Source organism: Psammomys obesus, unplaced genomic scaffold (assembly GCF_907164565.1).
Source record: "Psammomys obesus unplaced genomic scaffold, mPsaObe1.curated_primary_1811, whole genome shotgun sequence".
Taxonomy (NCBI): domain Eukaryota; kingdom Metazoa; phylum Chordata; class Mammalia; order Rodentia; family Muridae; genus Psammomys; species Psammomys obesus.
In genome coordinates this window covers 23,733,924-23,761,758 of record NW_026585504.1, presented here as the reverse complement: position 1 = coordinate 23,761,758, position 27,835 = coordinate 23,733,924, and the positions used below count along the sequence as shown (strand labels likewise).

At 36.9% G+C, this 27,835-nt stretch overlaps 3 protein-coding genes across 3 annotated transcripts; all 3 read left to right on the top strand.

The window, feature by feature from the left end:
• Nucleotides 1-3,829: 3,829 nt before the first annotated feature.
• On the top strand, nucleotides 3,830-4,922 carry LOC129673071 (olfactory receptor 4F21-like). The gene is made up of 2 exons (XM_055602732.1): nucleotides 3,830-4,747; nucleotides 4,884-4,922. Exons 1-2 carry the CDS (start codon nucleotides 3,830-3,832, stop codon nucleotides 4,920-4,922), a joined length of 957 nt encoding a protein of 318 aa, XP_055458707.1.
• A 9,961-nt stretch (nucleotides 4,923-14,883) lies between these two features.
• On the top strand, nucleotides 14,884-15,801 carry LOC129674168 (olfactory receptor 4K14-like). Its single transcript, XM_055604065.1, has one exon. It carries the CDS (start codon nucleotides 14,884-14,886, stop codon nucleotides 15,799-15,801), a length of 918 nt encoding a protein of 305 aa, XP_055460040.1.
• A 10,028-nt stretch (nucleotides 15,802-25,829) lies between these two features.
• On the top strand, nucleotides 25,830-26,747 carry LOC129674344 (olfactory receptor 4K3-like). The gene has a single exon (XM_055604314.1). The coding sequence runs from the start codon at nucleotides 25,830-25,832 to the stop codon at nucleotides 26,745-26,747; it is 918 nt and encodes a 305-aa protein (XP_055460289.1).
• Nucleotides 26,748-27,835: the final 1,088 nt, after the last annotated feature.

Below are 27,835 nucleotides of genomic sequence, written 5' to 3'. Positions count from 1 at the left end.
AGCAGTAGCATTAAATACACATATAAAACTTGATCAAAGTAATACTTTGACCATACGAAGGTCACTTTCCCCATTGAGAAGAAATAAATTTAGGAAAGATACTGACTTGGCATCACATGCCCAATTTTCAATGAAAAATAGAAATATCAGTACCAAAAAACAAAACAAAACAAAACAAAACAAAACAAAAAACACTAGTTTTCCTGATCTAAAATAAAACTGCATTCCTTTAAAAAAATGAGGGATCTGAAATCATAACATGATAGAAAATAATGCTTATAGCAGCTTCTTAAATCCAAGAAGCCAAAGGTTGAGAAATGCACAAAAAACAATTGAAAAAAATAGGACTGAATCTTGTAGAGAAATACAGTGAAGCAATAAATGAAAATTAATTGCTCTAGAAGATATACAGAATATAAGTTTTCTCAAGAAACAGCTGTCTATGGCAATTAGGTTGACAGGACTTATTGAATAAATGATGATAGCTACCAGATGAACAACAAGAAAAAAGAGTAATTACAGGAGACACACATTCAGAGATTTTTATCTTAAATGAGTTTATAACAGGTAAGGTGCATAAAAGTTGGAAGGTTTTTGATTAAGGATGTTTGATAACCGTGTGGTATTATTTCAAAGTACCAATCAGAATAGTGTAGTACTGTAGTCAAAACATGGAATATATATCCTGAATTACTTCCTCATTTTTCAGTTTTTGTAAGTTTAGTTTTTAAATGATTTTAATTGAAATATAGTTACATCACTTTCACTTTCACTCCTACTTGCCTTCCCTCCTGACCTTCCCAATTATTCCTTCAAGTCCCTTTCCTGCTTTTCTAACCTGAGAACCTTTTTCCTTTGTTTCTTTTCTTTTTTTTTTCCTATCTATAAGTTAGTTGTTCACTTTACATCCTAATTGTAGCCCCTCCCTCTCCTCCTCCAGGCCCTACCCCTCTATCCCTTCCTCTCCATCCTTTCCTTTTCCCCACACCCTCTTCCTAGCCCCTCAGAAAAGGGGATCCTCAACCCCACCCAAGAACATCCAGTAGCATCAGGATTGGTGAAAATCTCTGCCCAAAAGAAGACCCTTACAGACAGGGAGGACTCTCCTGGATACTTGGGTTGCAAAAGGAATGTTCTCAGCCTGGTGCAAGCATTAGTGACACACTGTCCAGAGTAGGAGAACTGAGACACCAAGTGATATGGCTCCTTAGGAAGCCTGTGCCCAGCAGGGAGACCTGCATTCCTACAAAGATGTAGAAGAAACCTCTAATTCCATTACCTAAAAGTTGAAAAGGTAGAACCCCCATCATCACCTTTCATTTATCCTGTCCCCAAAGGGATGACCTTCAGAATTTAAAGGACCAAAATGTAGAATACTAGGAGAAGGATGCCAGGCCTCCTGGTGAGGAAAAAAAAAAAAAGACAAGTCTTATGCAATTACAGAGAAGGCCTTTCTAGGGCCCCAAGCATCAGGTAAGGGAGCACCTTTGAGACTGGGAGGAGCCTGTTTTTTTTTTATTAATTACACTTTATTCATTTTATATCCCCCCATAAGCCCCTCCCTCCTCCCCTCCTGATCCCACCCTCCCTCCCCTTTCTGCATGCATGCCACTCCCCAAGTCCACTGATAGGGGAGGTTCTCTTCTCTTTTCTGATCTTAGTCTATCAGTTCTCATCAAAAGTGGCTGCATTGTCCTCTACTGTGGCCTGGTAAGGCTTCTCCCCCCTCAGGGGGAGGTGATCAATGAGCAGAGCCTGGTTTTATATTGACAAAAATGTTGATAAATGGAGTACCTCTATAAAATGGAGTAGTCACTCTCCTAAAGTAAAAGTTGAGTTGTCCTCTTCTAAGATAGTAAGAGAAATTGGGGAAAATCCTTAATAAAACTAGGAGCAGATTCCCTCAAACACAGGTCTGACTGTCATCAGTGCTGGGGGCAGGTGGTCACTGTAGTCATGGCTGACTGTAGACTATGGAAGACTAAGATGTAGCATAAGTAATAGAATGTTCATATGTTCTGAAGACATGTGAAGGCTCTGGTCTTGATTCCAGCATTGAATGGACCATGTAGATAGGTGGTGGACTAGGCTTCTGAGTAGGAAAAGGGTAGAGCAGAGACCTGTGGTAGAGAGAGAGACCATCTCTCTCTCTCAGGTCCAGCTACAGCATAAGCAGACTCTTGTAGGGCCCAGAGTCCCTCTAACTGGCTCAGGAAAAGGTCCACCAGAATTAAGTGTGGAAGGCATAATGCAGCCAGTCCCATACTGGGCGTGGAGCCCTCTTAAGGCCTCTGGGGAAGAGCTTAGCAACTGCGGACAAAGGAGTGCAAGCATAGTAGAGGGGTGGAGCCGATCTGCATTAAGGGGACACTTAGAACTGATGCTGAACATAGAGATTAGATAGGAACGCCTAAAGGACCAGGGTATAAATCATGAACCAGAGAGAGGACTTGAAACAATCCTAACCCCCATACCCCAGTCTGAAGTGAGTGGCTCCCAGAAGCCTTTGCCTCCACAAAGGAAACCCTGCTCACCTGACTTGTCACCATGGAGTGAACGGAAATCTTATTCTTGAGAGTTTTGTGTCAGTAACAGTGTTATGTCACCAGTGGTCACCTGGAATAGTTGAAGAGAATAAAGGGAGTAAGATTTCGAAAGAAAAGAAAAAATAAATACTTAATAAAGGTTACATATTGATATATAATTTTAAAACTAATAACATATTTACATTTAAAGCCACTGAATGCTGATGTCTAATAGAACTGTGATAAAAATTTCATGAGATAAATTAAAAAAAAACTCTAGGAAGTGATGGCATGTACCTTTAATCACAGCAGAGGCAGAGGCAGAGGCAGAGGCAGAAGGATCTCTATGAGTTTAAGGACAGCCTGGTCTGCAGAGTGAATTCCATGACAGCCACAGCTATTACACAAATAAATCCAGTCTTGATTTAAAATAAAATCTCAATTTGAGTAGGTAACTGTATAGAAACTGATAAACTGTATAGAAAAAATGAAACATACTCATGTAAGACATGAAATATAAATATACAATAGTGAAATTTGTAGCTTTGTTATAGGCATATCTTGGATAGGATCCAAAAGTACATGGCAGTAAAACCAAAAGTGATAACAGAGTGAGGAGCTAATGCATAGAAAGATATTCACCATTGGGAATGGAGAGATGAGTCAATGGAAAAGACCACCTGCAGATTTTAGAGACCTAGGTTTAGTTCCCAGCACCCACAGGGTTGCTCACAGCCATCTGCACTAACTCCCATCCCAATTAAATGCAGAAAAAAATATTTTTACAAATAAAAAAGAAAATAAATTTACAAATTTATTTACAAAAAATTACAAAAACAAATACCGATGAAATGCATTTAAAAGTAATAGTGAGCCTAAACCTCCATTTCACCAGTGAAATAAATTCATGAAAGAATAATTTGCAAAGTAGTCCAAAAACTGTATGAATAGATTTTGTCAAATGAGGGGGCTGGGCATTGAAAACATCTAGGAAAGAGTTCAGAAAAATATTTAAAAATACTTCAAGGCAAATCTACTACAACAAAATATCTGGTCATAGAATAAAAAGGAGAAACTCCATTTGCTTCCCTCTATCATACTTATGCTTGCATTTTTTTAAGTGTGCAATCCTCATAGCTTTAATATTTTCTATTTACTCTTCTTTTGCAAGGCAACTCAGATGTTTTATCTTTTGAGTTTTAGAATCAGAAAATGAAGGAGTCCCATAATTGGAAAATATTATTTTAGTACCATTGGCTACAATCTTTCATCATTTCCTCACATCAAACAATTTAAAACTGTTCATGCCAATGGATCAACTAAATGACTCAGTGGTTTCTGAGTTTGTGCTTCTAGGACTCTCTAGTTCTTGGGAAACTAAAATTTTTCTCATGGTGACATTCTCTGTGCTCTACTTAGGAATCATTTTGGGAAATCTCTTCATTGTCATTTTAGTAATTGCTGACTCTCACTTACATTCACCTATGTACTTCTTGCTGGCCAACTTGTCTTTGAATGATGTGTGGGTTTCCTCCACGACAGTTCCCAAGATGATCTATGATCTTCTTAAAGAACAAAGAGTAATTTCTTTCCACAGTTGCATGACTCAGATCTGTTTCATCCACATCATGGGAGGAGTGGAAATGGTGTTGCTCATAGCCATGGCATTTGACAGGTACACAGCCATCTGTAAGCCTCTCCGCTACTTGAACATCATGAGCCCTAGAATATGCATTTCATTTGTGGTTGCTGGCTGGGTCACTGGAGTGGTCCATGCCCTCTCACAGTTCTCTTTTGTCATAAACCTGCCTTTTTGTGGTCCCAACAAAGTAGACAGCTTTTACTGTGACTTCCCTCGAATCATACAACTCGCATGCACAGATGGAGACAAGTTTGAGTTTGTTGTTGCTGCCAACAGTGGCTTCATGAGTATGGGGACCTTCTTTCTGCTTCTCCTCTCCTATGTGTTCATTTTGGTCACAGTCTGGAAAAGGTCTTCAGGGGACTTGTCAAAGGCACTTGTCACTCTGTCAGCTCACATCACTGTGGTGGTTCTTTTTTTCACTCCATGCATGTTTCTCTACGTGTGGCCTTTCCCAAGTTCATCAGTCGACAAATACCTGTTTATCGCTGACTTTGCTATCACACCTGCCCTGAATCCTGTCATCTATACATTAAGGAACAAAGATATAAGGATAGCAATTTTAAGATTATGCAAAAGGACTTATTCTGGCAGATTTTGCTAATTTTATCATGTGTGGAATTCTGAAAGAATAAATACAACTATATATTGGAAGGTTCCACTAAGGCACATGGTACTTCATTTCGTCAATTGCATATGTCAACTACCTCACAACCTTTATCAATTTCCACAAACTATTAATTCTGTTCCCTTGAGGAGTTAGATTATATCAATGTGTTCTTCTTAAGAGAAAAAAAAAATGACTGTGGATAAATATATGTTTTGTTTTCTAGTTTTGTGATAATTTGAACACAACAAAAGATATAATGGCAGCCTATAATGTTCAAAAGTGAACTCAGAATTTGTTTGGGTAAATAAATGAATCATCACAATGAGTGGTTCTGTATTTAGGACTGCTTCTATAGCTATTCAGGTTGTATTCTCCCAAAAAGAACACAGAGTTTAAATCTGAATGTGAAGATCTTATTCAGAGGAAGCTTCAGAGTCATCATTTGGAAGTAACACATCCACAGTTTCCACTGGCTATACCAAATGGTGAATACACAGATACTGTAAAATAGAATCATTTCAATTGTAAGATAATGTATACTGAATGGTTCCTCATTTTGAAAACTCACATTATTTTCCTGCCATGTCCAATCTGTCTCCTAGAAAATTTTCTGTGTACAGTTTAGAATATCTAGAAAAGTGGTCAAGCAGATATGATGTAACTACACTAAAGTAAGATAACCAAGTAAATTGAAAGTCATCATCTAAAGCCTGTGTAACTTACAGATCTACAAGTTAAGTTTTTCCCCTTTAATCATGTGACACTAACTGATATGTGGGTGTGGAGCATTCCATCATCTGAAAAATCTCCAATTCTCTACTTTGTATGACTCCCTAGAAACTATCAACTAATGATGGTCTTTCATTCATAAGCATGAAGCAACATTTAAATGTCCAGCATAGTATTCTAAGTACCAGAGTTAGATCCCATATAAATGCAAATCATCTGACTTTTACTAGGTCATGGATTTGCATATGAGTTTGAAGTTAAAAGTTCTAGCTAGATACAGGCCAAAATAAAGTCTTCTAGATCTATAAACAAATACTATGATCCACAGAATACAAGCACGTACAAGGGAAAGGAAGGCATATTTGAGAAAAAGGTACTGAGATGGATCTTTATAATTGAAAGAATAAAAATGCTGTCAACACCACAGACAATACAACAGGAGTTTCAGGAAGGGGTTTTCATCTTAATGGGTATGATGCAGGCAATCTTTTTTTTTTTTTACTATTATTGAAATAGTTTTTTAATACAATATTTTCTGATTATATTTTCTCTTTCTTCTACTCCTCCCAGTTCCTCTTTACCTTCCCTTCCCTTCCATCCAGATCTACCCCCTTTCTGTTTCTCATTAGAAAACAAACAGGTATCTAAGGGATAATAATAAAATAATATAAAATAAAAATATGCAAATCAAATAGGAGAAAACAAAAAGAAAAGATCCAAGGAGGAGTCACAAGATTTCTGAAGAGGGAGATGAAAAGAGGCAGTCTGAATCACTAAACATCAGTCGTCTTTAATATGTGATCTATGCTCTGTGCCTACAGCCTGTAATAGCCAACATCTCGGCCTATATTTCTTCATTTTAGGTTTCGAACATACCACCTGCCTGCTTGGCTATCATTGAAACACTGCTGTTCTGAACTAAACTCCCAACAGGAAAAAAAAAAAAAAAAAGGAAATAAACATGCCTGTGTTAAAGACTCTGTAAGGCTATGGCCTTCAGAGATGACACAATGGTTAAGAAAATCTCAGTACCCAGAAACCACATTGAGTTGTTCATAGACAACTTTAACTCTAGCTTCAGGGAATCAGACCTAGGACACCTGCATACACATACCTGTATACACACACACACACACACACACACACACACACACACACACACACAGAGAGAGAGAGAGAGAGAGAGAGAGAGAGAGAGAATCTGAAAAACATATTATACAAATATTATTTACTGAGTGGAACGTCTATGCTATTGGAGAGTTAGAATGTTAGCAGTTCAGAGCCAAATTATATTTTACTGTCATTAGACCACTTATGAGCCATTCATTGGCCACCTCAGTTATTGACCTAAAATTCAACCATCTGAGTGTTAGATATTTTTTTTTTAATTTTTAATGCAATAAAAAGAAGACACAGCTTTCACCAGCACCAAAAGGAAAAGACATATCATCAGACGACCTACTAGGTGATTAATAGAGCTATTACCCATCTAATGTCCTCACTAATGTATTTTAATTAAGCCCTGGTTACATGACTCTTTTTTGTTCTGTTGTTAAAAACACTTCATAAAACTGTTATTACATTGGGACATGGTTTTAAGCAACTTGAAGCTGTGGGCCTGGGCTATGATCACTAAAATTTCACTTTAGAATAAACTATTTCTTCCTCCTGTTGAAATAGAGACGTGTTTTTAAGTATAAACACTATATACCTTATCATGCTTAGTCTATATGGAATTAGACATCACATTTAAGACACTTTCATTTTTATTGTATTAAATACAATTGGAAAACTTTCTTTGAGTTGATATGGGCTAGTAATCTCATATTATAAGCATCATTATTTAAAAGAGCAACAACATTCAAGATAAAATAAGTCATTTTACACAGGAGCTATTAACCATGTACCTAAACAAAAAAATCCTCATGTGTGACAAGCACATGAATATTTACACTGCTTTGTTACTAACAGCTATGTAATTGACGCAACTGGAATGTACTGAAGTGGGGAGTAGATAAATTTACGTGCATAAAATGGAATAAAAGCAGCACAATGAAATTGCTCATACAACAGCACGGATTAATCCCAAATGCAGAGGGAAGAAACTTCAAATCAAAAGAGAGCATATGATGTGACTGTGAAAATCCAAACCAAAGCTGTGATGGTGTAACTCCTTATATCTTTTCAGATATTTGTTACAAAAAATTATAAATATCATTTATGGCAAAACTATGGAGAAATAATTTCCTAACTTGCTGATAGGAATACAAACTTGTAAGAACGAATGTAGAAAATAATATGGAAGTTTCTCCAGCGTTACAATAAGAACTACTCGAACTGGGGAAATGGCAAAACAGAAAGTGCTTGCTACATGTGAGTGAAGACCAGATTCTCAAATCCACATAAGATCCAGGAGGGGCACGGCATGAAGGAAGCAGAGACAGTGAATTCCCAGAGCAAGCAGTCTAGTCAGACTCCCCAAAATGGTAAGATCAAGTTCAGCAAGAGACCTGACTTAAGGTCCAAGAGAGAAAGTGATTAAAAAAAAACAAAACACCATGTCAAATTTATGCCTACACAGTGGTACTCACACAAAAATGTGCACTTACATACACACACCTGTGCCCATACATATGAAAACACATTTACATACACACAGCATAGATATGGACACAAAATCTATATTATATGACTGAAAAATTATCTGTTAAAAACATTACAAAATAAAACATACATTAACAGATTTGCAGTTTCATATTCATTGAGATATATCCACACGCTGTGTCATGGAATAATCCTTTCAGTTGGTAAAGGTCTGGAGATGGCTCAGAGGTTACAAGCATTTACTACTCTTTCAACGAACCAGGCAGTGTCTACATGGTTACTCTAAAATATTCATCCATAGCCCCAGTTCACAGGATTTCATGCCCTCTTCTGACTGTTGCAGGCGCTAGCACACACATGGTGAACACACATACATGCAGACAAAACACTCACACTTAAGATGAAATAGATACCATACATGTCTTTCTGCTTCTGGGAAACCTCACTCAGGATGATCTTTTCTAGTTCCCACCATTTGCCTACAAATTTCATGATTTCCTTGTTTTTAATTGCTGAGTAGTATTCCATTGTGTAAGTGTACCACAATTTCTGTATCCATTCTTCAGCTGAGGGACATCTGGGTTGTTTCCAGATTCTGGCTATTAAAAACAAAGCCGCTATGAACATGGTTGAACAAATGTCCTTGTTGTGTACTTGCGCATATTTTAGATATGTGCCTACAAATGCTGTAGCTGGATCTTGAGGAAGAGCTATTCCTAGTTGTCTGAGAAAGCACCAGATTGATTTCCAAAGTGGTTATACAAGTTTACATTCCCACTAGCAATGGAGGAGGGTTCCCTTCTCCATATCCTCTCCAGCATGTGTTGTCACTTGAGTTTTTGATCTTAGCCATTCTTATGGGTATAAAGTGAAATCTCATGGTATATACTCACTTATAAGTGGATATTAGACATATAATACAGGATAAACATACTAAAATCTCTACACCTAAAGAAGCTAAGCAGGAAGGAGGACCTTGGGTAAGATGTTATATCCTCACTCAGAAAGGCAAATGGAATGGACATCCAAAGAGGGAGAAAACAGGGAACAGGACAGGAGCCTACCACAGAAGGACTCTTAAAGGCTCTACCCAGGAGGGTATCAAAGCAGACCCATAGCCAAACTTTGGGCAGAATGCAGAGAATCTAATGAAAGAAAAGGGAGATAGAAAGACCTGGAGTGGACAGGAGCCCCACAAGGAGAAAAAAAGAAGCAAGAAACCTGGGCCCAGAGACCCATAATCAAGGACCATGCATGGAGATAACTTGAACCCCTGCTCAGATATAGCCCATAGCAGCTCATTCTCCAAGTGGGTATCCTAGTGAGAGCAACAGTGTCTGTCTCTGACATGAGCTCAGTGGCCTGCTCTTTGATCACCTCCACTTGTAGGGGGAGGGGGCAGCCTTTCCAGGCCACAGAGGAAAATAATGCAGCCAGTCCTGAGACCTGATAGGCTAGGGTCAGAGGTAAGAGGAGGAGGACCTCCTTATCAGTGGACTATGGCAGGGGCATGGGAAAAGGGGAAAGGAGGGAGGGACTGGGAGGAGATGAGGAGGTGGCTACAACTGGGATAAAACATGAATAAATTGTAATTAATAATAATAGTAATAATAATAATAATAATAATAAATAATACAATATATTTATTAGGGCCAAACAAATGAAATAAATATTTTAAATGAATTTGGTGTATTCGATAAAATAGTATACCCTGTGATTTCAATACCCTGGAAACTGAAGCAAGACAATCATCACGTGTTTCAAGTAAATTTGTGCAACATAGTAAGTTTAATTTAACTTTAGGCTACATAGACAGCAAATTTATTTTTGTCATTTTCTTAAAAATGATTGCTTGATAAAGGTTAAATAAGTGACACAGGTATGATGGATGAAATACACACTGTTAAATATGAAATAAATAATATATGGAGTACATAATATATATGAAATGTGTACTGTGTACTCTTTAGGTTTTAAAAAGAAGCATATAATACCATTGGTGAATGTGGAGAACATTATGCTAAATAAAATCCAGACACAAAGTAAAAGATAAGGTGTGCTCTCACTTATATACAAAGACTTAAAAAGTTGAACCAATTGGGAAATAGTAGAACTGTGGTCTTCCATAGTAGAGCAGAGAGAAAATAGGAGAATATATATAATTTCACAGTTTTATATGGTTTATAATTCCAGAAAATTAATGTACTGAATTAAAATTACAGGTAATAGAGCAGTATTAAATGATGAGAGGTTGAAGAGAATTTTAGATATTTTTAAAGCACATAGAGTGTCCATGTAAAATATTAATGTGAAATTTTACTATATGGATGTGTATTAAAGTATAATAGTGTTCACCTTAAGTATATACAATAAATGCATATAAAATAAAAGCAAAGTTATACACACTAAAATAAAGTTATTTCCTTGAGTCATTTATGTGGTATGGGTTGAACGTATAGTACCAAAGAGAGTGTAGGAGAAAATAAATGGCTTTGTTGTCATTTTCTGATGCCATGATGGTTGTCTAAATGTATACACACCACTATAAAATTACAGACTAGATAACGTTTCCTTTTTCAAAGAATTATATTTATGTGTGTGCATTCCCACATGAGTGTAGTTATGCGTATGTTTATGTTTTTACATGTATTCATGCAACAACACACACGTGAAGGCTAGAAGACTACCTGAAGGATATCCTTCTACCGTGTGGCAACCAGTTAAGTTTGATGACTTAACTCAGGTCATCAGGACTGGCAACAAGTGAGGTTACTTGCTGAGACATCTCCGTGGCCCATTCAATCTGTATGTCATCACAATACAAACAAAAATCTTAATTAAGTATGATTTATTGTATTCTTTATATTTTATGTATATACATACGCATATAACATATATATTGTATGTATATATAATATAATCTATGTGTGTATGAATGTAAAAATAATAATTTTTCATTATTCATTTTCTGTACTCTACTACAGAGATTTTTATTGTATTTGTAAGTACTAATAGGTTATTTATTTAACATACATTACACTCTAATCACTTACAGAAAGAAAAGTAATATGCTGTTTGATCAAACTTGAATTTCTGAAGTCAATTAAAGGGAGCACTGAGCATGATTTGACAACCTTGCAATGTTCACTTGTCAAATGAAGAAAGAGTTCATATAATCTCGTCAGTCTTAAAAACAAATGGCAGTGTGCCAATGTGGACTGTTATTACTACCTATACATGTGAAATAGCTTCTGTTGGGACAGACATAACATCTTGATATGTGGTTTTATGGTGTGGAAGATATAAATCTAATAGAAGAACATTATATTCTTCTATAGAATCAATAATTATTCATTTTCTACTTAACAGCTTTGCTAAACATAACAGTGTTGTTTAGGTACAACTGACATGCAATAACCATGCATTTTGCCTTTAACGTATACAATGGTATGGCTTTATATCTACAATTCCATCTGAAAATGCACTTCCATTCCTGAATTTCCTTTTTCTATTTACTTTGTGTTGTTGTTCTTAGGAGTGGCATGTGTGTGTGTGTGTGTGTGTGTGTGTGTGTGTGTGTGTGTGTGTGTTTGTGTGTGTGTGTGTGTAGTTGGTGTGTGTGTATGTGGTGTGGGGTGTATGATGTGTATGTCTGCGTACATTTTATGCTGCACATCTGTGAAAATCAGAGTACAGCACTGTGTATCAGTCCTTGCCTTCCCCCTTGTTTAAGGCAGGGTCTCCAGTTCTTGACCACTGTGTATGTATAGCTGGCTCTAGTTTCTAAAGATTTTCCTGTTTCCAGCTCCCATTTTTCCATAGAAATCGTGCCATTATAGATGTATGTTACCTCATCTGGCTTTATATATGTTCTGAGATGTAAATTCAGCTTCAAGGTTGAGTGACAGACACTTTATCCCTTGTACCATCTACACGACCCTACCTATATGTATTCCACACTGATGTCTTATTAAACCATTTGCGCTATGTTGTACAACAGATCCTTGGAAGTTTATTCATGTGAAATAATTAAATCTTTATGAAATTCCTCCTTATTGTCTTCTTTCTCTAGCCCCAAGTAACCACTATTGTATTCTCTACTCCTGAGGTTCATTTTTTTTAAATTCCTCACCTAAGAAGCCACACAGCATTTATTCTTCTGAGACAGAATAGCCTTACAATTCATCCACATTGTCATAAATAACAGCATTGTGCCCTTTATTATTAGCAGTAATAGTAGGAGCAGAACTCGTAGCTGTTATTGTTGTAGTAGCAATGAAATAATAATATCCTGTCATATGTGTCTGCATGTGTGTATGTGTTTGTACATATATAAATATATACATATACGTCATATACATATCATGTAGATATACCAGTTTCTGTCTGTAGATAATGTCTCAGTAGATAATGTATGCTGCAAATAATACACCAGGGACCATAGGCATGCAGCATTGCTTCATACATAGTTATCATTTCAGATGTATCTCAAGTGATGGAGTGGTGGGATTGAGATAGTTTTTTTATTTGTATTTTTTTAATATTAGTTACAGTTTGTTAACTTTGTATCCCAGCAGTAGCCCGCTCCCTCATTCCCTCCATATCTCAACCACCCTCCCTCATCCCCTCCCTGCCCTTTTCCAAGTCCACAGATAGGAGAGATCTCCTCCCCTTCCATCTGACCCTAGCTTATCAGTTATCATCAGGGCTGGCTTCAATGTCCTCCTCTGTGACCTAGCAAGGATGCTCCTCCCTCGGAGTGGGGGGTCGAAGAGCAAGCTCTTAAGTTCGTGTCAGAAATAGTCCCTGTTCCCCTTACTAGGGAAACCCACATGGTTACTGAGCTGCCATGGGCTACATCTGAGCAGGAGTTCTAGGTTATATCCATGCATGGTCCTTGGTTGGAGAAACAGTCTCATAAAAGACCCCTGTGCTGAGATATATTTGATCCTTGTAGAGCTCCTGTCCTCTCCAGATCATACTAACTCCCCCTTCTTTCATATGATTCCCTGTTCTCTGCCAAAGGTTTGGTTATGAGTCTCAGCATCTGCTTTGATATGCTGCTAGGTAGGAGAAAACAACTAACAGAAAAGGAACCTACCACAGAGACAGTTTATTTTTTAATTTTTTGAAAAATTTCATCACTTAATACTATGCCACTGTACATTGCCAGAAAAAATTTACAAGATTTTCTTTTCCCCATATATACAAATATATTTCATATTTTGTTTAAACTTTCTTATCCTGCATGTCACTATTTTAACATGAATCTAGTGCTGAAAAATGAGGAAGTACTGAACAGTGCCTCTCTTTCAGAATCCCCAAGGACTTAATCCAATTTAAAGTGCAGAACAGGAAAATTTCCGATGCAGACAAGACTTGTATCGGTGTATATAAGCCAGACGGAGGTGAAATTTTGCCCACACTGGTGACAACAGAAATCACATTACTACAGTGTGTCACAGCTTTAGATTCAGGCAGGGTTTAGAGGCATCATTATCAGCTTGGGAGAACCTGTTTGATGAGGTGATCTCCGTAGTGTAAGTACATCCTGAAGTGATTGTTGTATTGTCATTTTTTAATACAAATACTCATTTTAAAAGTTACTTTCTGTGTTAGTATCAGATTTCTTTACAACTGGTAATACTCAGAGAGTCTTGCATCTGCACTTTCAATTGTTCTATTTTCCAAACAAACAAAAAACATATAAGATCATCTTTTCAGAAAAATCTTTGAGAATTCTGGAAATGTTAGTTTTATACACTTACATCAAATAAACCTTTCCTGTAACATGACAAGTTACAAGACTCTCCCTTGAAAATTCATGCTGCTGACAGACACTTACCTTACTCTAAAATTATTTTTGTATTTTTGGATGCTTTATTTTCTACACACGATAGAGGAGAGAAGCAGATAAATGCAGTGGGAAGAAGATGAGAATGGGTGGGATGTGAAGAGTAATATTTTACTGCCAGTTCACAAATTCAATATGATTTATCTAAAAATGCTAAAGAGAGGGAGATAAATTAGCTTCCATTAAAACATTATTCAGAATAGTATATGAAACCTCACTGTTTAGTGTTAAAATTTAGTCAGTATATGACAAAAAGTAGCATCCATCAGGTTTAGGAATATAAGACTGTTCAGAGATAGACTCTAATGGATGAGTCAAAAATTCAAGGAAAGACATAATGCTATCAGTGTATCTTCAGTACCCGGGTCCTCAATTTATTTGATAAATTATTTTCTCATACTTTGTGATAGGTTAGCTTTGATTCTGTCTGTTCACACACAGACAACAATAATTCATGCTTGGAAATTCTGTTTGAATTATGTTACACCAATAGACTGTCATTCTGTAATTATGAGGTTCAGAAAAAACAGGCTCTAACTATGTTTCAGGCATTCATTTAAGAAAATTATTTCAAATTTCATTCAATGAGAGCAGATTTAAAAATCAAAAAAAAGAAATAGAATACTTTCTACTAATATTTTAAACAAGGTGCTCATTTTGGTACATATAAATATTGTCTTTCAGAAGTGCAAAGCTTTTGAAACATCATTCTACATTAATTATGAGGGACCTTCCCTGATCAGACACAATACACAACTACAAGAAACACTTGTACAAAATTTGAGTTGGATGTAATGCTAATTTTAAATTTTGAATGTTTGCTCTGCATACTTCACTCTGAACACTAAGTTGTTTTTTCTCTTTTAGGAATTATTAGTTAGGCTTTGCCTCTCTCAACCCATTAAAACACATTTACTACATGGAAGAAGAAAACCAGACTGTGGTGTCTGAGTTCATCTTTCAGGGACTTTGTACTTCAAAAGAAATTCAGATCTTCCTCCTGCTGCCATGTTTCATCCTCTACCTGATGACTGTGGTAGGCAACATTTTTGTTGTGATAATAATTATCATTGATCATCATCTACACTCACCCATGTACTTTCTGCTAGCTAATCTCTCATTCATTGACCTCTGCCTTTCCTCGGTAACTACCCCCAAACTGATCACAGACCTCCTAAAAGATACTAAAACCATTTCCTTTGGGGGCTGCATGAGCCAGATCCTCGGTGTGCACTTCTTTGGAGGAGGTGAGATGGTGCTTCTGGTAACAATGGCCTATGACCGGTATGTGGCCATCTGCAGGCCACTCCACTACAGCAGCATCGTGGACAGGCAGAAGTGCATCTGGCTCGTTTTGATATCGTGGATCATTGGATTTATACATGCCGTGAGTCAACTGATTCTGATTTTGGAGCTGCCTTTCTGTGGACCTAGAGTGATAGACAGCTTTTTCTGTGATATCCCTTTGGTGCTGAAATTAGCCTGCATGAACACTGATACCCTGGGAATCTTAATAAATGCTGACAGTGGTATTTTAGCAACATCTTGTTTTATTCTCTTGCTTATCTCTTACACTTATATTTTACTAACTGTTCAGCTTCAATCTAAAGACAGCACATCAAAGGCACTCTCTACCTGTACATCTCACATCATAGTGGTCGTACTGTTCTTTGGACCCTGCATTTTCATCTATCTGTGGCCAGTCAGCATCACTTGGGTGGATAAGTTTCTTGCTGTGTTTTATACAGTCATCACACCTCTCCTGAACCCAGCTATCTACACACTGCGAAATAAAGACATCAAGAATGCTATAAAGAAGCTGAAAAATCACTTTTAAATTTGGGGATCGTTTTTAGACATCTCATCTGATCAGAAAATTTATTTTGAGCATACCATTTTAGCTGTATTTTAACCTCAAAAATAAATTGCACATGTCTCATTTCTGTAAGATATTAGTTGTATGAATATAGTTTATGAAAATAACTATTATGAAAATTCATTCAAAAGTCTAATACCTAGACTTTTTAGACTATGTATTTCTTAGTTTAACTCTCAGAAATATTAAAAATTCTGTATCATATGCTTATTTGGTAATGTTACAAAAATAATAATCAGTACAACTTACTAAACTTTACTGTGGTCACAACACTGTGAAATTCACCTTAACTTTATTACTATTCACAGAATTCTCTTTGAATTACATATCAATATTAGCATTTAAAACATACATCATAATATTCCAATCCTAATTCTAACTTCACTACAGAAGATATTATTATATTTTCAATGTCTGCATCCTTTTAGAGATCAAAATGATTTACAAATTAAATAGTAATCCTTGTTACTTCATATTTAGATAATCTCTGTCAATAATTTTCAAGATGTACCTATGCAATGAAATTATGGCTTCCCTCTTTTTGTTCCAAACTGAAAGGGCGGTGTTTATAATATTAGATTACACTTCCCTCAGTCCACCAAGTATTATTTGACCTTGATTCTCCTTTATATAATGAAAGTAGGACTTTACATGATGAAAGTGTGGCAAAAATTACATGCTCTTGAAAATATTATAGATAATATAAACATGTTATCTATATATGCATAGATGTATACATTATCTACGATTTGATCATTTATACTATTTGCTGTACACGTACACAATAGTTTGAAATCTAGTGTATTCCTAAAAGGAGATATAAGCCATAATTTCTTGAATCTCCTATCTTAATATTTCACTGAACTCTAGTTACAATCAATCTTTATATGTATTCCAGTAAGTTAAAGAGGTTGCTATGACATAAACTAATTAAAGCTTGCAATTTTTTCATTATATTTTCCAGAAATCGATTACAGGTAAACAAGCCCCATGTCTATCTAAACAACTTAAATGAATGGGTAACATTTGGGAAAGTTTTAGTATCTTTTTTTATTTAAAAAAAGTGTCTTCTGTTTTCTTCTTCTGGCCCTCTGTAGCAGGTTCTGAGGTTGTTTCCTGTTTTCTTCTTCTGATGTCCATCCTCTTTGCCTTTCAGGATGGGGATTGAGCGTTTTAGTTAGGGTCCTCTCTTTTGCTTAGTTTGTTAAGATGTACTGATTTTAGTGGGTTTATCCTGTGTTGTATGTTTATATGAGTGAGTATATAACATGTGTGTCTTTTTGCTTCTGGGACAACTCACTCAGGATGATCCTTTCCAGGTCCCACCATTTACCTGCAAATTTCATGATTTCTTTATTTTTCATTGCTGAGTAATACTCCATTGTATAGATGTACCACAATTTCTGCATCCATTCTTCAGTTGAGGGGCATCTGGGCTGTTTCCAGCTTCTGGCTATTACAAATAAAGCTGCTACAAACATGGTTGAGCAAATGTCCTTTTTGTGTACTCGAGCCTCTTTTGGATATATGCCTAGTAGTGGTATGGCTGGATCTTGAGGAAGCGCTATTCCTAGTTGTCTGAGAAAGCGCCAGATTGATTTTCAGAGTGGTTGTACAAGTTTACAGTACCACCAGCAGTGGAGGAGGGTTCCCCTTTCTCCACAACCTCTCCAGCATTTATTGTCACTTGAGTTTTTCATCTTGGCCATTCTGATGGGTGTAAGGTTAAATCTGAGGGTTGTTTTGATTTGCATTTCCCTAATGGCTAATGAGGTTGAGCATTTTTTAAATGCTTCTCTGCCATTCGATATTCCTCTACAGAGGGCATCTGAAAGCCTCTGCCCTGCAGACTATCAAAACAGATGCTGAGCCTGATGGCCAACTGGCAGGCAGAGTGAATGGAATGTTATGTAAGAAGTGGGAAATAGCAAGAGCTGGAGAGGACAGGAACTACACAAGGAGAGCAACAGAACAAGAAAATTTGAACACAGGGAACTTCCCAGAGACTCATACTCCAACCAAGGACTATTCATGGAGATAACCTAGAACCCCTGCACAGATGTAGCACATGACAGTTCAGTGTCCAAGTGGCTTACATAGTGATGGGAAGAGGGACTGCCTCTGACATAAACTGATTGGCCTGCTCTTTGATCACCTCCCCCTGAGGGGAGATCAACCTTACCAGGCCACAGAAGAAGACAATGCAGCCATTCCTGATGTGATCTGATTCACTAAGATCAGAAGGAAGGAGAGGAGGACCTCCCCTATTAGTGGACGTGGTGACGAGCATGCATGAAGAAAGGGGAGGTAGGGTGGGAGCAGGAAGAGAGGAGGGAGGGAATTATGGGGGATACAAAATGAATAAAGTGTAATTAATAACAATAATAATAAAAAAGTAAAAAAGTGTCTCAACTGCACTTGCAGATTTAACTCTCTAAAAATTTTAATCACCATTTTTCATTTTATTAAATTTGCCCTTTGTCAATACCTTCAATTAGCTGATTGCATCTGTTCCTCTTACTTTCCTTCCACTCCCATCACATACTTCCCCAGCTACGCACACATGAGTCCATTTCTGTTTTGATGTATTTTGTTTTAACATGTGGAGTTTTAGATTACCCGGAGCCTTCTGTTTGTCCATTGGTTTGCAACTGATCCTGGAAGATGATGAGCTCATCAGTGGGTCACACTGAAGGAAATATTTGGCCCTGCCCAAGAATCATCAGGACCTCATAGTTCAGCAAGGAGGTGAGCACTACATCTAACACACTTTGTTTGATGATTGATTAATGACAGTTTTCTGTGCAGGGGCCACAGTAGGCAGCCTTGACATCATATCTACATTGGCTGTGTCATTCCCACTAGAATGTGTGCTTCTAACTTGCATGCATTCTTTCTGCATCATGCCCATTTCTCAAATCAGTGTTATTTTATAAGTGATTTGAAGTCTACATACAACTTGTTCTCACCTGCATAAAGGGAATGATGATTTATTGCTAACCAATAAGTAGACTATAGAATGAGTTCTTGTTGCCTGTGTGATTTCTAATTTTAATTAAAATTTAATTTTACTAAATTTTAATTTTTATCAGATTTTATTTTAATTAAATTTTAGTAATTCACTGAAATTGCTTCTATATAATTGGTGCTTCAAGAAACACCAACTGGGGGCCCGTGGAACAGCTCAAAGGTAAAAGAATATGTTGTCAGGCTTGATGACTCCAATTCAATACATCAAATGCTTATGTTGGCAGAAGAAAACCAACTCTAGTTGATTTTAGAGAGAGTTACAGTTAAAGGACTGTCTTGAGTATCAAAAGTAATTTTGTACTTTTAAACTGCTTTCAGACAATGAGGAATTTTGAGGTTGAACTAAATGTATTTTCATTCTGATATAGCTGTAACTAGTGGGAGTCAGGGACTGGAAACTGGTGGTTTAATAAGAGTGGCCCCCACAGGCTCATATATGTAAATGGTTAGTTAAACTGTTTGTTAAGGATTATGTATTGTGGCTTTGATGTAGAAGGTGTGGAAAGGGGAGTAGTCTTTGAAATTTATTTTTTTCCTTTTATTAAATTAAATTTATTTATATATTTATTTATTACACTTTATTCACTTTGTATCCTTGCTGCAGCCCCCTCCCTCATCTCCTCCCACCCACACACCCTCCTTCTTCTCCCCCTATGCCCTTTCCCTAGTCCCCTGATAGGGGCATACCTCTTTCCCTTCTATCTGACCCTAGCTTACCAGGTCTCATCAAGGTTGGTGCATCATCTTCCACTGTAGCCTGGCAAGGCTGCACCCCCCAGGGGAAGGTAATCAAAGAGCTGGCCATTGAGTTCATGTCAGAGACAGCCCATGTACCCCTTACTAGGGAACCCACTTGGAAACTGAGCAGCCAATGGGCAGGGGATTATATGTCCTCTCCATGCATGGTCCTTAGTTGGAATATTGGTCTCTGCAGCCTCCCCACCCCCCGTAAGTTCAGGTATTTTGGCACTGTTGTTCTCCTTATGGAATTCCTGTGCACTCTAGGTTTTTCTATCTTCCCCTTTTTTCATTAGGATTCTGGCACTCTGCCCAAAATTTGGCTATGATTCTCAGTATCTACTTCAATATTCTGGTGGGTAGAGTCTTTCAGAGGTCCTCTTTGGGAGCCTCTTGCCCTGTTCCTTGTCTTCTCCTACTTCCGATGTCTCTCCTGTTAGCTCTTCTGAATGAGGATTAAGCATCTTCCCTAGGGTCCTCTTTGTTGTTTATACTCTTTAGAGCTATAGAATTTAGTATGTTTATCCTGTATTATATGGCTAATGTCCACTTATAAGTGAGCATATATCATATGTGTCTTTGTGCTTCTAGGTTACATCACTCAGAATGATCTTTTCTAGTTCCCACCATTTGCCTGCAAATTTCATGATTTCCTTGTTTTTAATTGCTGAGTTGTATTCCATTTTGTAAATGTAGCACACTTCTTGTATCCATTCCTCCATTAAGGAACATCTAGGTTGTTTCCAGATTCTGGCTATTACAAATAAAGCTGCTATGAACATAGTTGAGCAAATGTCCTTATTGAATGGTGGGGCATCTTTTGGGTATATGCCTAAGAGTGTTATAGCTGGATATTGAGGTAACACTTTTCAAAGTGTGGAAGAGCCTTGACTTCATTGGCATAGGAGACAACTTTCTGAACAGAATACCAACAGCACAGGCTCTGAGATCAACAATTAATAAATGAGACCTCATGAAACTGAAAAGCTTCTGTAAAGCAAAGGACATTGTCATCAGAACAAAACGACAGCCTACAGACTGGGAAAAGATCTTCACCAACCCTACATCTGACAGAGGGCTAATATACAGAATATATAAAGAACTCGAGAAGTGAAGTAATCCAATTAAAATATGGGGTAAAAATCTAAATAGAGAATTCTCAATAGAAGAATGTCAAATGACAGAAAAACACTTAAAGAAACGAACAACACCCTTAGTTATTCAAGAAAAACAAATCAAAACGAACCTGAGATTTTAGGTCACACCCATCAGAATGGCTAAGATCAAAAACTTTATTCCTCCTTCATACAATACATCCAAACCACAGTTTCTGATCCCTCTACTCTTGCTTGTCACTTCCTTCACCTTCTCTCTCCCCTAGATCTGCTCCCCCTTCTTTTCCATTCAGAAAGTAGCAGGCCTTGCAGGCATATCAACCAAATATGGCAAAACAAAATGCAGTAAAAACTCTCATCTCAAGGCTGGTTGAGGCAACCCAGTAGAAGGAAAAGGGTTCAGGGAGCAAGAGAACAAGTCAAAGACACCCCATTCCCACTGTTAGTAGTCCCACAAGAACACCAAGCTACATAACCATAACATGTATGCAAAGGACCTACACAGACCCATGATTGAATTTTACTGTGATATTTTTCCTCTCTTGCTTCCTGAGCCAATTATTTTATTAACATTTTATATATAAAACATACACTCATTTACAGTAAATTTTCTATGTATCTTACTGGAAACCACATATTCAAATAATCATAAAAGTCAATAAAATACAAGCTTTTGTTAAGAACTATTTGTATTTGGATTTGTGCACTCTTTTCTTGGTTTACATTCTGTTCCTTCCATTAAGCATACACTTGTGTGCTCAGCCTTTATTTTAATAAAAATAACAAAAGTGAAGAATCATGGATATACCATGACATCATGAACAGTAGGTATCCAAACAAACAAACAAAAATGCCAATGACAAGACTGGAAGATTTGGAGCACCAGATTGTTCATATACAGCCCCTCTGATACAATGTGGAATAGACACTCTGAAAGACTGTAGCACAGCCTCCTAAACTTGAATGTGTGCATTCTATATGGGTGTGTGTTTCCTTTTTCGGGGGAGGTTTCCTTCTATTAACTTGTTGAAGATATAGTCCATGACCTGACTTGGAATTCTTCTTCCCTATCCATACCTATAATTAGAATGTTTAGTCTTTTCATGATGTTCCACATTTCCTCTATGTTCCTTTTCCTGCAGTTCCACCCCTCCCCCATAATATGTGCTTATTTGAGCCATATCCTCAGCTTTATCTTTGAGTCCTGATATTCTACATTCTGCTTGACATCTCCCACTTGGAAATCTTTCTTCTGAGGTTGTTGCCATTGAGGTATCCAGATTTTCAATTCCATCTTCATTTCAGCTTGAGTCTTCTCCAATATTTCTCTTTATATAATTGCATTTTCAGGTTGTGGGTTGTTATTCATTTTCATCATCCATATGCTTGTGTTTTCTTGGGCATCAGTCTGGCATTTATTCTTAAATTCTTTCTCCTAATTTCTTCTTTTTAAAATTTATTTTATAAATTACAGTTTATTCACTTTGTATCTCAGCTGTAGCACCCTTCTCTCATCCTCTCCCAGATCCCTCCCCACGACCACTTAAATGGGAAGTCCTCCTCCCCTTCCCTCTGACCCTAGCCTATCCTATCAGGTCTCATCAGGATTGGCTGCATTGTCTTCCTCTGTGGCCTGGTAAGGTTGCTTCTCCATCAGGGGGAGGTGACTAAAGAGCCAGCCACTGAGTTCATGTCAGAGACAGTCCCTGTTCCCATTACTAGGGAACCCACTTGAAGACAGAGCTGCCACAAGGTACATCTGTGCAAGGGTTCAAGGTTATCTCTATGCATAGACCTTAGTTGGAGTATCAGTCTCAGAAAAAACACTGGGCCCAGTTTTTTTGGTTTTGTTGTTCTCCTTGTGGAGCTCCTGTCCTCTCCAGGTCTTACCATCTTCCCCTTATTTCATAAGATTCCCTGAACTCCGGCCAAAGTTTGGCTATAAGTCTCAGCATCTGCTTTGATACCTTGCTAGGTAGATTCTTTGAAAGGCCCTCTGTGGTAGGCTCCTATCCTGTTCTCTGTCTTCTCCCTCTTCCAATGTCCATCCCATTTGCCTCTCTGAGTGAGGATTGATCATCTTGCCCAGGGTCTTCCTTCTTGCTTAGCTTCTTGAGGTGTACAGATTTTAGTATGTTTATCCTATATTATAGGTCTAATATCCACTTATAAGTGAGTATTACCATGTGTGTCTTTCTGATTCTGGGATAGCTCACTCAGGATAATCTTTTCTAGTTCCCAAAATTTGCCTACAAATTTCATGATTTCCTTGCTGTTAATAGCATAGTAATATTCCATTATGGAAATGTAGCCTATTTTCTGTATCTATTCCTCTGTTGAGGGAAATCTAGGTTTTCAGATTCTGGCTACAACAAATAAAGCAGCTATGAACATAGTTGAGTAACCAAAATGCCTGGGCCCAGGAGTGGAGAGAGGGCTGCAAAGACCAATACTCCAACTAAGGACCATTCATGGAGAGGGCCTAGAACCACTGTTCAAAGAAAGCCCATTGGCTGCTCAGTTTCCAAGTGGATTCCCTAGTAAGGGGTACATGGGATGTCTCTGATATGAACTCAGTAACAGGCTTTCTGATCACTCCCCCTCCATTGGGGGTAATGCCACCTTGCCAGGCCACAGAAGAAAATGATGCAGCCAGCCTTGATGAGACCTAATAAACTAGGGTCACATAGAAGGGGAGGAGGTCCTCACCTATCAGGGTACTAGCTAAAGGGCATAGGGAGAGAAGGGAAAGAGTGAGTAGGACTGGGAGGGGGCTGCAGTGGGGCTTCAAACCCCTGCACAGATGTAGCACATGACAGTTCAGTGTCCAAGTGGGTTACATAGTAATGGGAAGAGCAACTGCCTCTGACATAATCTGATTGGCCTGCTCTTTGATCATCTCCCCCTGAGGGGAGAGCAACCTTACCAGGCCACAGAATATGACAATGCAGCCACTCCTGATGTGATCTGATAGACTAAGATCAGAAGGAAGGAGAGGGGGACCTCCCCTATCAGTGGACTTGGGGAGGGGCATGTGTGAAGAAGGAGGAGGGAGGGTGGGATCGGGAGGGGAGGAGGGAGGGTCTTATGGGGGGATACAAAGTGAATAAAGTGTAATTAATAATAAAAAAATAAATGATATTTGAAAAAAGTGAATAAATTGTAATAAATAAATATATAAATAAAATAAAATTTAAAAAGTAAATATTACATTTATTTATGTGTATGTTCATGTGCTCACTGTGTAGACATGTCTACATATGTATTCCCATACATGCAACATCACATATATGAAAGTCAGAAAACAACTTGAAGGATGTGGTCCCCCCTTCTACCTTGTGAATAACAGGGATTGAGTCAGGTCATCAGGTTTGGCATCTAGAGACTTTACTTGCGATAGCAACTCATTGGCCCATGTCGTTCGTCTTATAACATGTATGTTTTCAAAACACATACAAAATACTAATGCAAACATTACAATATGAAATGAAAGGGAACTTTTACTTTATTATTGAGTTCCTGTATTAAATTCAAGAAAAGTTGGAGGCTAGGCATCCCTAAGGACTCTGAAAGCAGAAGTCTTTCCAACTGCTTGGTCCTGTTTAATCTGAGAATGGGAAACTTTCCAAGGCAAACAGAACTGTTACCAGTATATATCAGCCACACTGAGGTGAAGCAATCTCAGCGAAACTGGTCACAGCAGAAACACAGAATGAGAGGAAACTTCGATCAAAAGGAAGGACCTAGCCACAAGGTGATTCCCGTAGTGTGAGTACATCATAAAATGATTGTTGGACTTTCATTGCAACTATTCATTGAAAGATTGTTTGTTTTCGTAGCATGCGTTTACTTCTTTGATGACATTACAGTGAATCTTGTTTTTGTAATTGTTATGCTTGACAAAAAGTATTGCACAAGTTTTCCCTTCTAATAAATTCTCGAGACTTTTGGGCACTTAAGGCAGCTTTACACGTTCACATCTAATGATTTCTAATTATACTCTTACAAGGTCCAAGTATCTCAGATTGATGAAGTATTGTGTACACAGGCCACTAAACTTACTCTAACTTATTCTAATGTTATCTAATTATCTTTTTTATTATTGGATTCTGTATTTTCTCAAGAAACAGCCAATGTAGTAGAAAACTAGTTAATACAGATCAGGGGATATGAGAATGGGTATGCTTAGGATAACCATAGTTCACTTAATAACTCACAAAACCAATAAAAGGCATTCTCATTAATTTTCTTGAACTTCTCATAATCAAGTCCCATCAATTATCTACTAGTCCAGAAGTTATTTGGGGACTTTGGAAACTGATAAATGTGTTTGTTCTCCAGTTTTACTACTTTAGTAACTGATTTGCACAAGAAAATCAATACAATTATTTTCAGTAAGATATGATTTTTAAAGTTCTTGACAGAAATTGCACAATATCTGTTAATAGAATTTTTAATCTTCCAGTTTGAAACTTAAAAAAAATAAAGAAAATAACAGAAATGAAAATGAGCAATATATGACTGTTTAGAGACATGCTTCAATGTCTACAGCAAAAGGTCAAGAAAAGACATACTGCTGACAATATATCCTTCACACCTGGGTAATCAATTTATTTTCCGAATAGTCTTTTCCATATTTTGTAGTAAACTTGATCTAATTATGTGTGTTGATATTCAAGCAAAAAAGATTTGTGCCCAGGAATTTTGAGTTTATGTTTGAAAAATGTCAATAGATTGTCATTCTGGAATTATGATGGTCAAGAGGTTCCAACTATATCTCACATATTTATCAAAGAAATTATCTGATTTTTATGAAGAAAAGGTAGATGTAAGGCTTAGAAAATGTAAGATGATATACTAATTTTAAAATTGTACTTACTATATTTCAGGTGTCTGAAGCTATTAACCTATCATTCTACATAAAGGAATCTTCCCTGCTCAGAGACAATATAGAAACAGAAAAAGACATATTTTAAATTTTGGATGGATAGGTTATTGAGATATCAATTTGCATTCTTTCTGCTTCCTTGATTCTTAGCAAAAAGTTGTTTCAATTTAAGGAGTTCTTACTTTCTACCCCCTTCTGCCATTAATGTTCTTTAATAAATGGAAGACACTAACCAGACTATAGTGTCTGAGTTTATTTTGCAAGGACTTTGTACTTCAAAAAAACTTCAGATATTCCTTCTGCTGCCATTTTCCATCCTCTATCTGGTAACTGTGGTAGGCAACATCTTTATCATGATAGTAATCATCATTGATCATCGTCTCCATTCTCCCATGTACTTTCTGTTAGCTAATCTCTCATTCATTGACCTCTGCCTTTCCTCAGTAAATACACCCAAACTGACCATAGACCTCTTAAAAGATAATAAATCCATTTCCTTTGGGGGCTGCATGAGCCAGATCCTCGGTGTGCACTTCTTTGGAGGAGGTGAGATGGTGCTTCTGGTAACAATGGCCTATGACCGGTATGTGGCCATCTGCAGGCCACTCCACTACAGCAGCATCATGGACAGGCAGAAGTGCATCTGGCTCGTTTTGATATCGTGGATCATTGGATTTATACATGCCGTGAGTCAACTGATTCTAATTTTGGAGCTACCTTTCTGTGGTCCTAGAGTAATAGACAGCTTTTTCTGTGATATCCCTTTGGTGCTGAAATTAGCCTGCATGAACACTGATACTCTGGAAATTGTAATAAAATCTGACAGTGGTGTTTTAGCTACAACTTGTTTCATTTTCTTGCTCATATCTTACACTTACATTCTATTAACTGTTCGACGTCACTCTAAAGATGGCTCATCAAAGGCACTGTCTACATGTTCTTCCCATATCATAGTGGTTGTGCTGTTCTTTGGACCCATCATTTTTATCTATCTCTGGCCAGTCAATATCACATGGGTTGACAAGTTTCTAGCTGTGTTTTATACAGTCCTCACACCTCTCCTAAATCCAGCCATCTATACACTGAGAAATAAAGATATTAAGAACGCCATAAAGAAGCTGATAAATCACATGTGAATTCAGAATAACTTTTAATGATTTTATGTAATAAAAAATTTTGTTTTTTACATACCACTTTAGCCAAACCTTGACTTGAAATTTAATTATATATCATTTCTGCAAACTGTCAGTTGGTAGGTATTAATGTATGGTTATGAAAATAATTACTATGAAAGTACACTCAAAAGCCTAACACTTGTTGTTTTACCACTTACAGTAATATTTAGTGTATTAAACATTTTTATCTGAAGACTAGAAGATGATAAAAATGTCATATATATGATAATCATTACAATTTGTTGAGCATTATCAATGTCTGTAACACTGTACAATCACTATATTATTATTAATCTGTAAATTATTAATCACTTGATTATTATTAACAATGCACTGTTTAAATTACTTATTTAATATTACATAATAAAATACATATACAGGATTATGTGCCAATCCTAATTCTAATTTGCTACAGAAGATAATAAAGAAATTTACAAAGTTTGCATCTTCTAGAAATAAAAATGATAAAAAAGTAAAATCACAAGGTTAGTGGTCTCATCTGTACATAATCTGTCAGTTTTTAGGTCTTAACTACTCATATAAACTTAGAATTTTCATTTACTTTTTACAGAAAGAACAAAGTGTTTATAATATTTTACTATACTTCTGTCAGTTTATTGGCATCATCATTATTTTACTTTATAAGATGAAACAGCATAATGCCAAGGCCAGTTAGGTAAATATTACATGCCCTTGAAAATAAGATATGTATATTGTCCATGCTATCTACCATTTGATAATGTGTGTAATTTGTGGAATAAAACTATATGCATAAATGTTTATCATGGCTTGAAATCAAGTTTATATCCAAACAGAGATGGTAGGTCATAATTTCTAGTATATGTGTTCTAATATCTTATAATATCTTATAATGCTTATAATCAATTTGTATGTGTATTCAAATAAGTTAAATAGGTTATTACAAATTATCTAACAAAACATGCAAAGATCTGCATTATCTTTTGCAAAAATCAAATGATTAAAGGTAAGCACGGCTCATGTCTGGCCATACATCTTGCTGGTTACATATGACAGAGGTTTTAATATCT

Excerpts from the sequence above, each read along its gene's own strand:
- LOC129673071 (XM_055602732.1), top strand. The coding sequence starts at position 3,830 with ATGCCAATGGATCAACTAAATGACTCAGTGGTTTCTGAGTTTGTGCTT. Across the intron at positions 4,748-4,883 it reads TTTTAAGATTATGCAAAAGG|TTTATCAATTTCCACAAACT; the intron begins ACTTATTCTGGC and ends TACCTCACAACC.
- LOC129674168 (XM_055604065.1), top strand. The coding sequence starts at position 14,884 with ATGGAAGAAGAAAACCAGACTGTGGTGTCTGAGTTCATCTTTCAGGGA.
- LOC129674344 (XM_055604314.1), top strand. The coding sequence starts at position 25,830 with ATGGAAGACACTAACCAGACTATAGTGTCTGAGTTTATTTTGCAAGGA.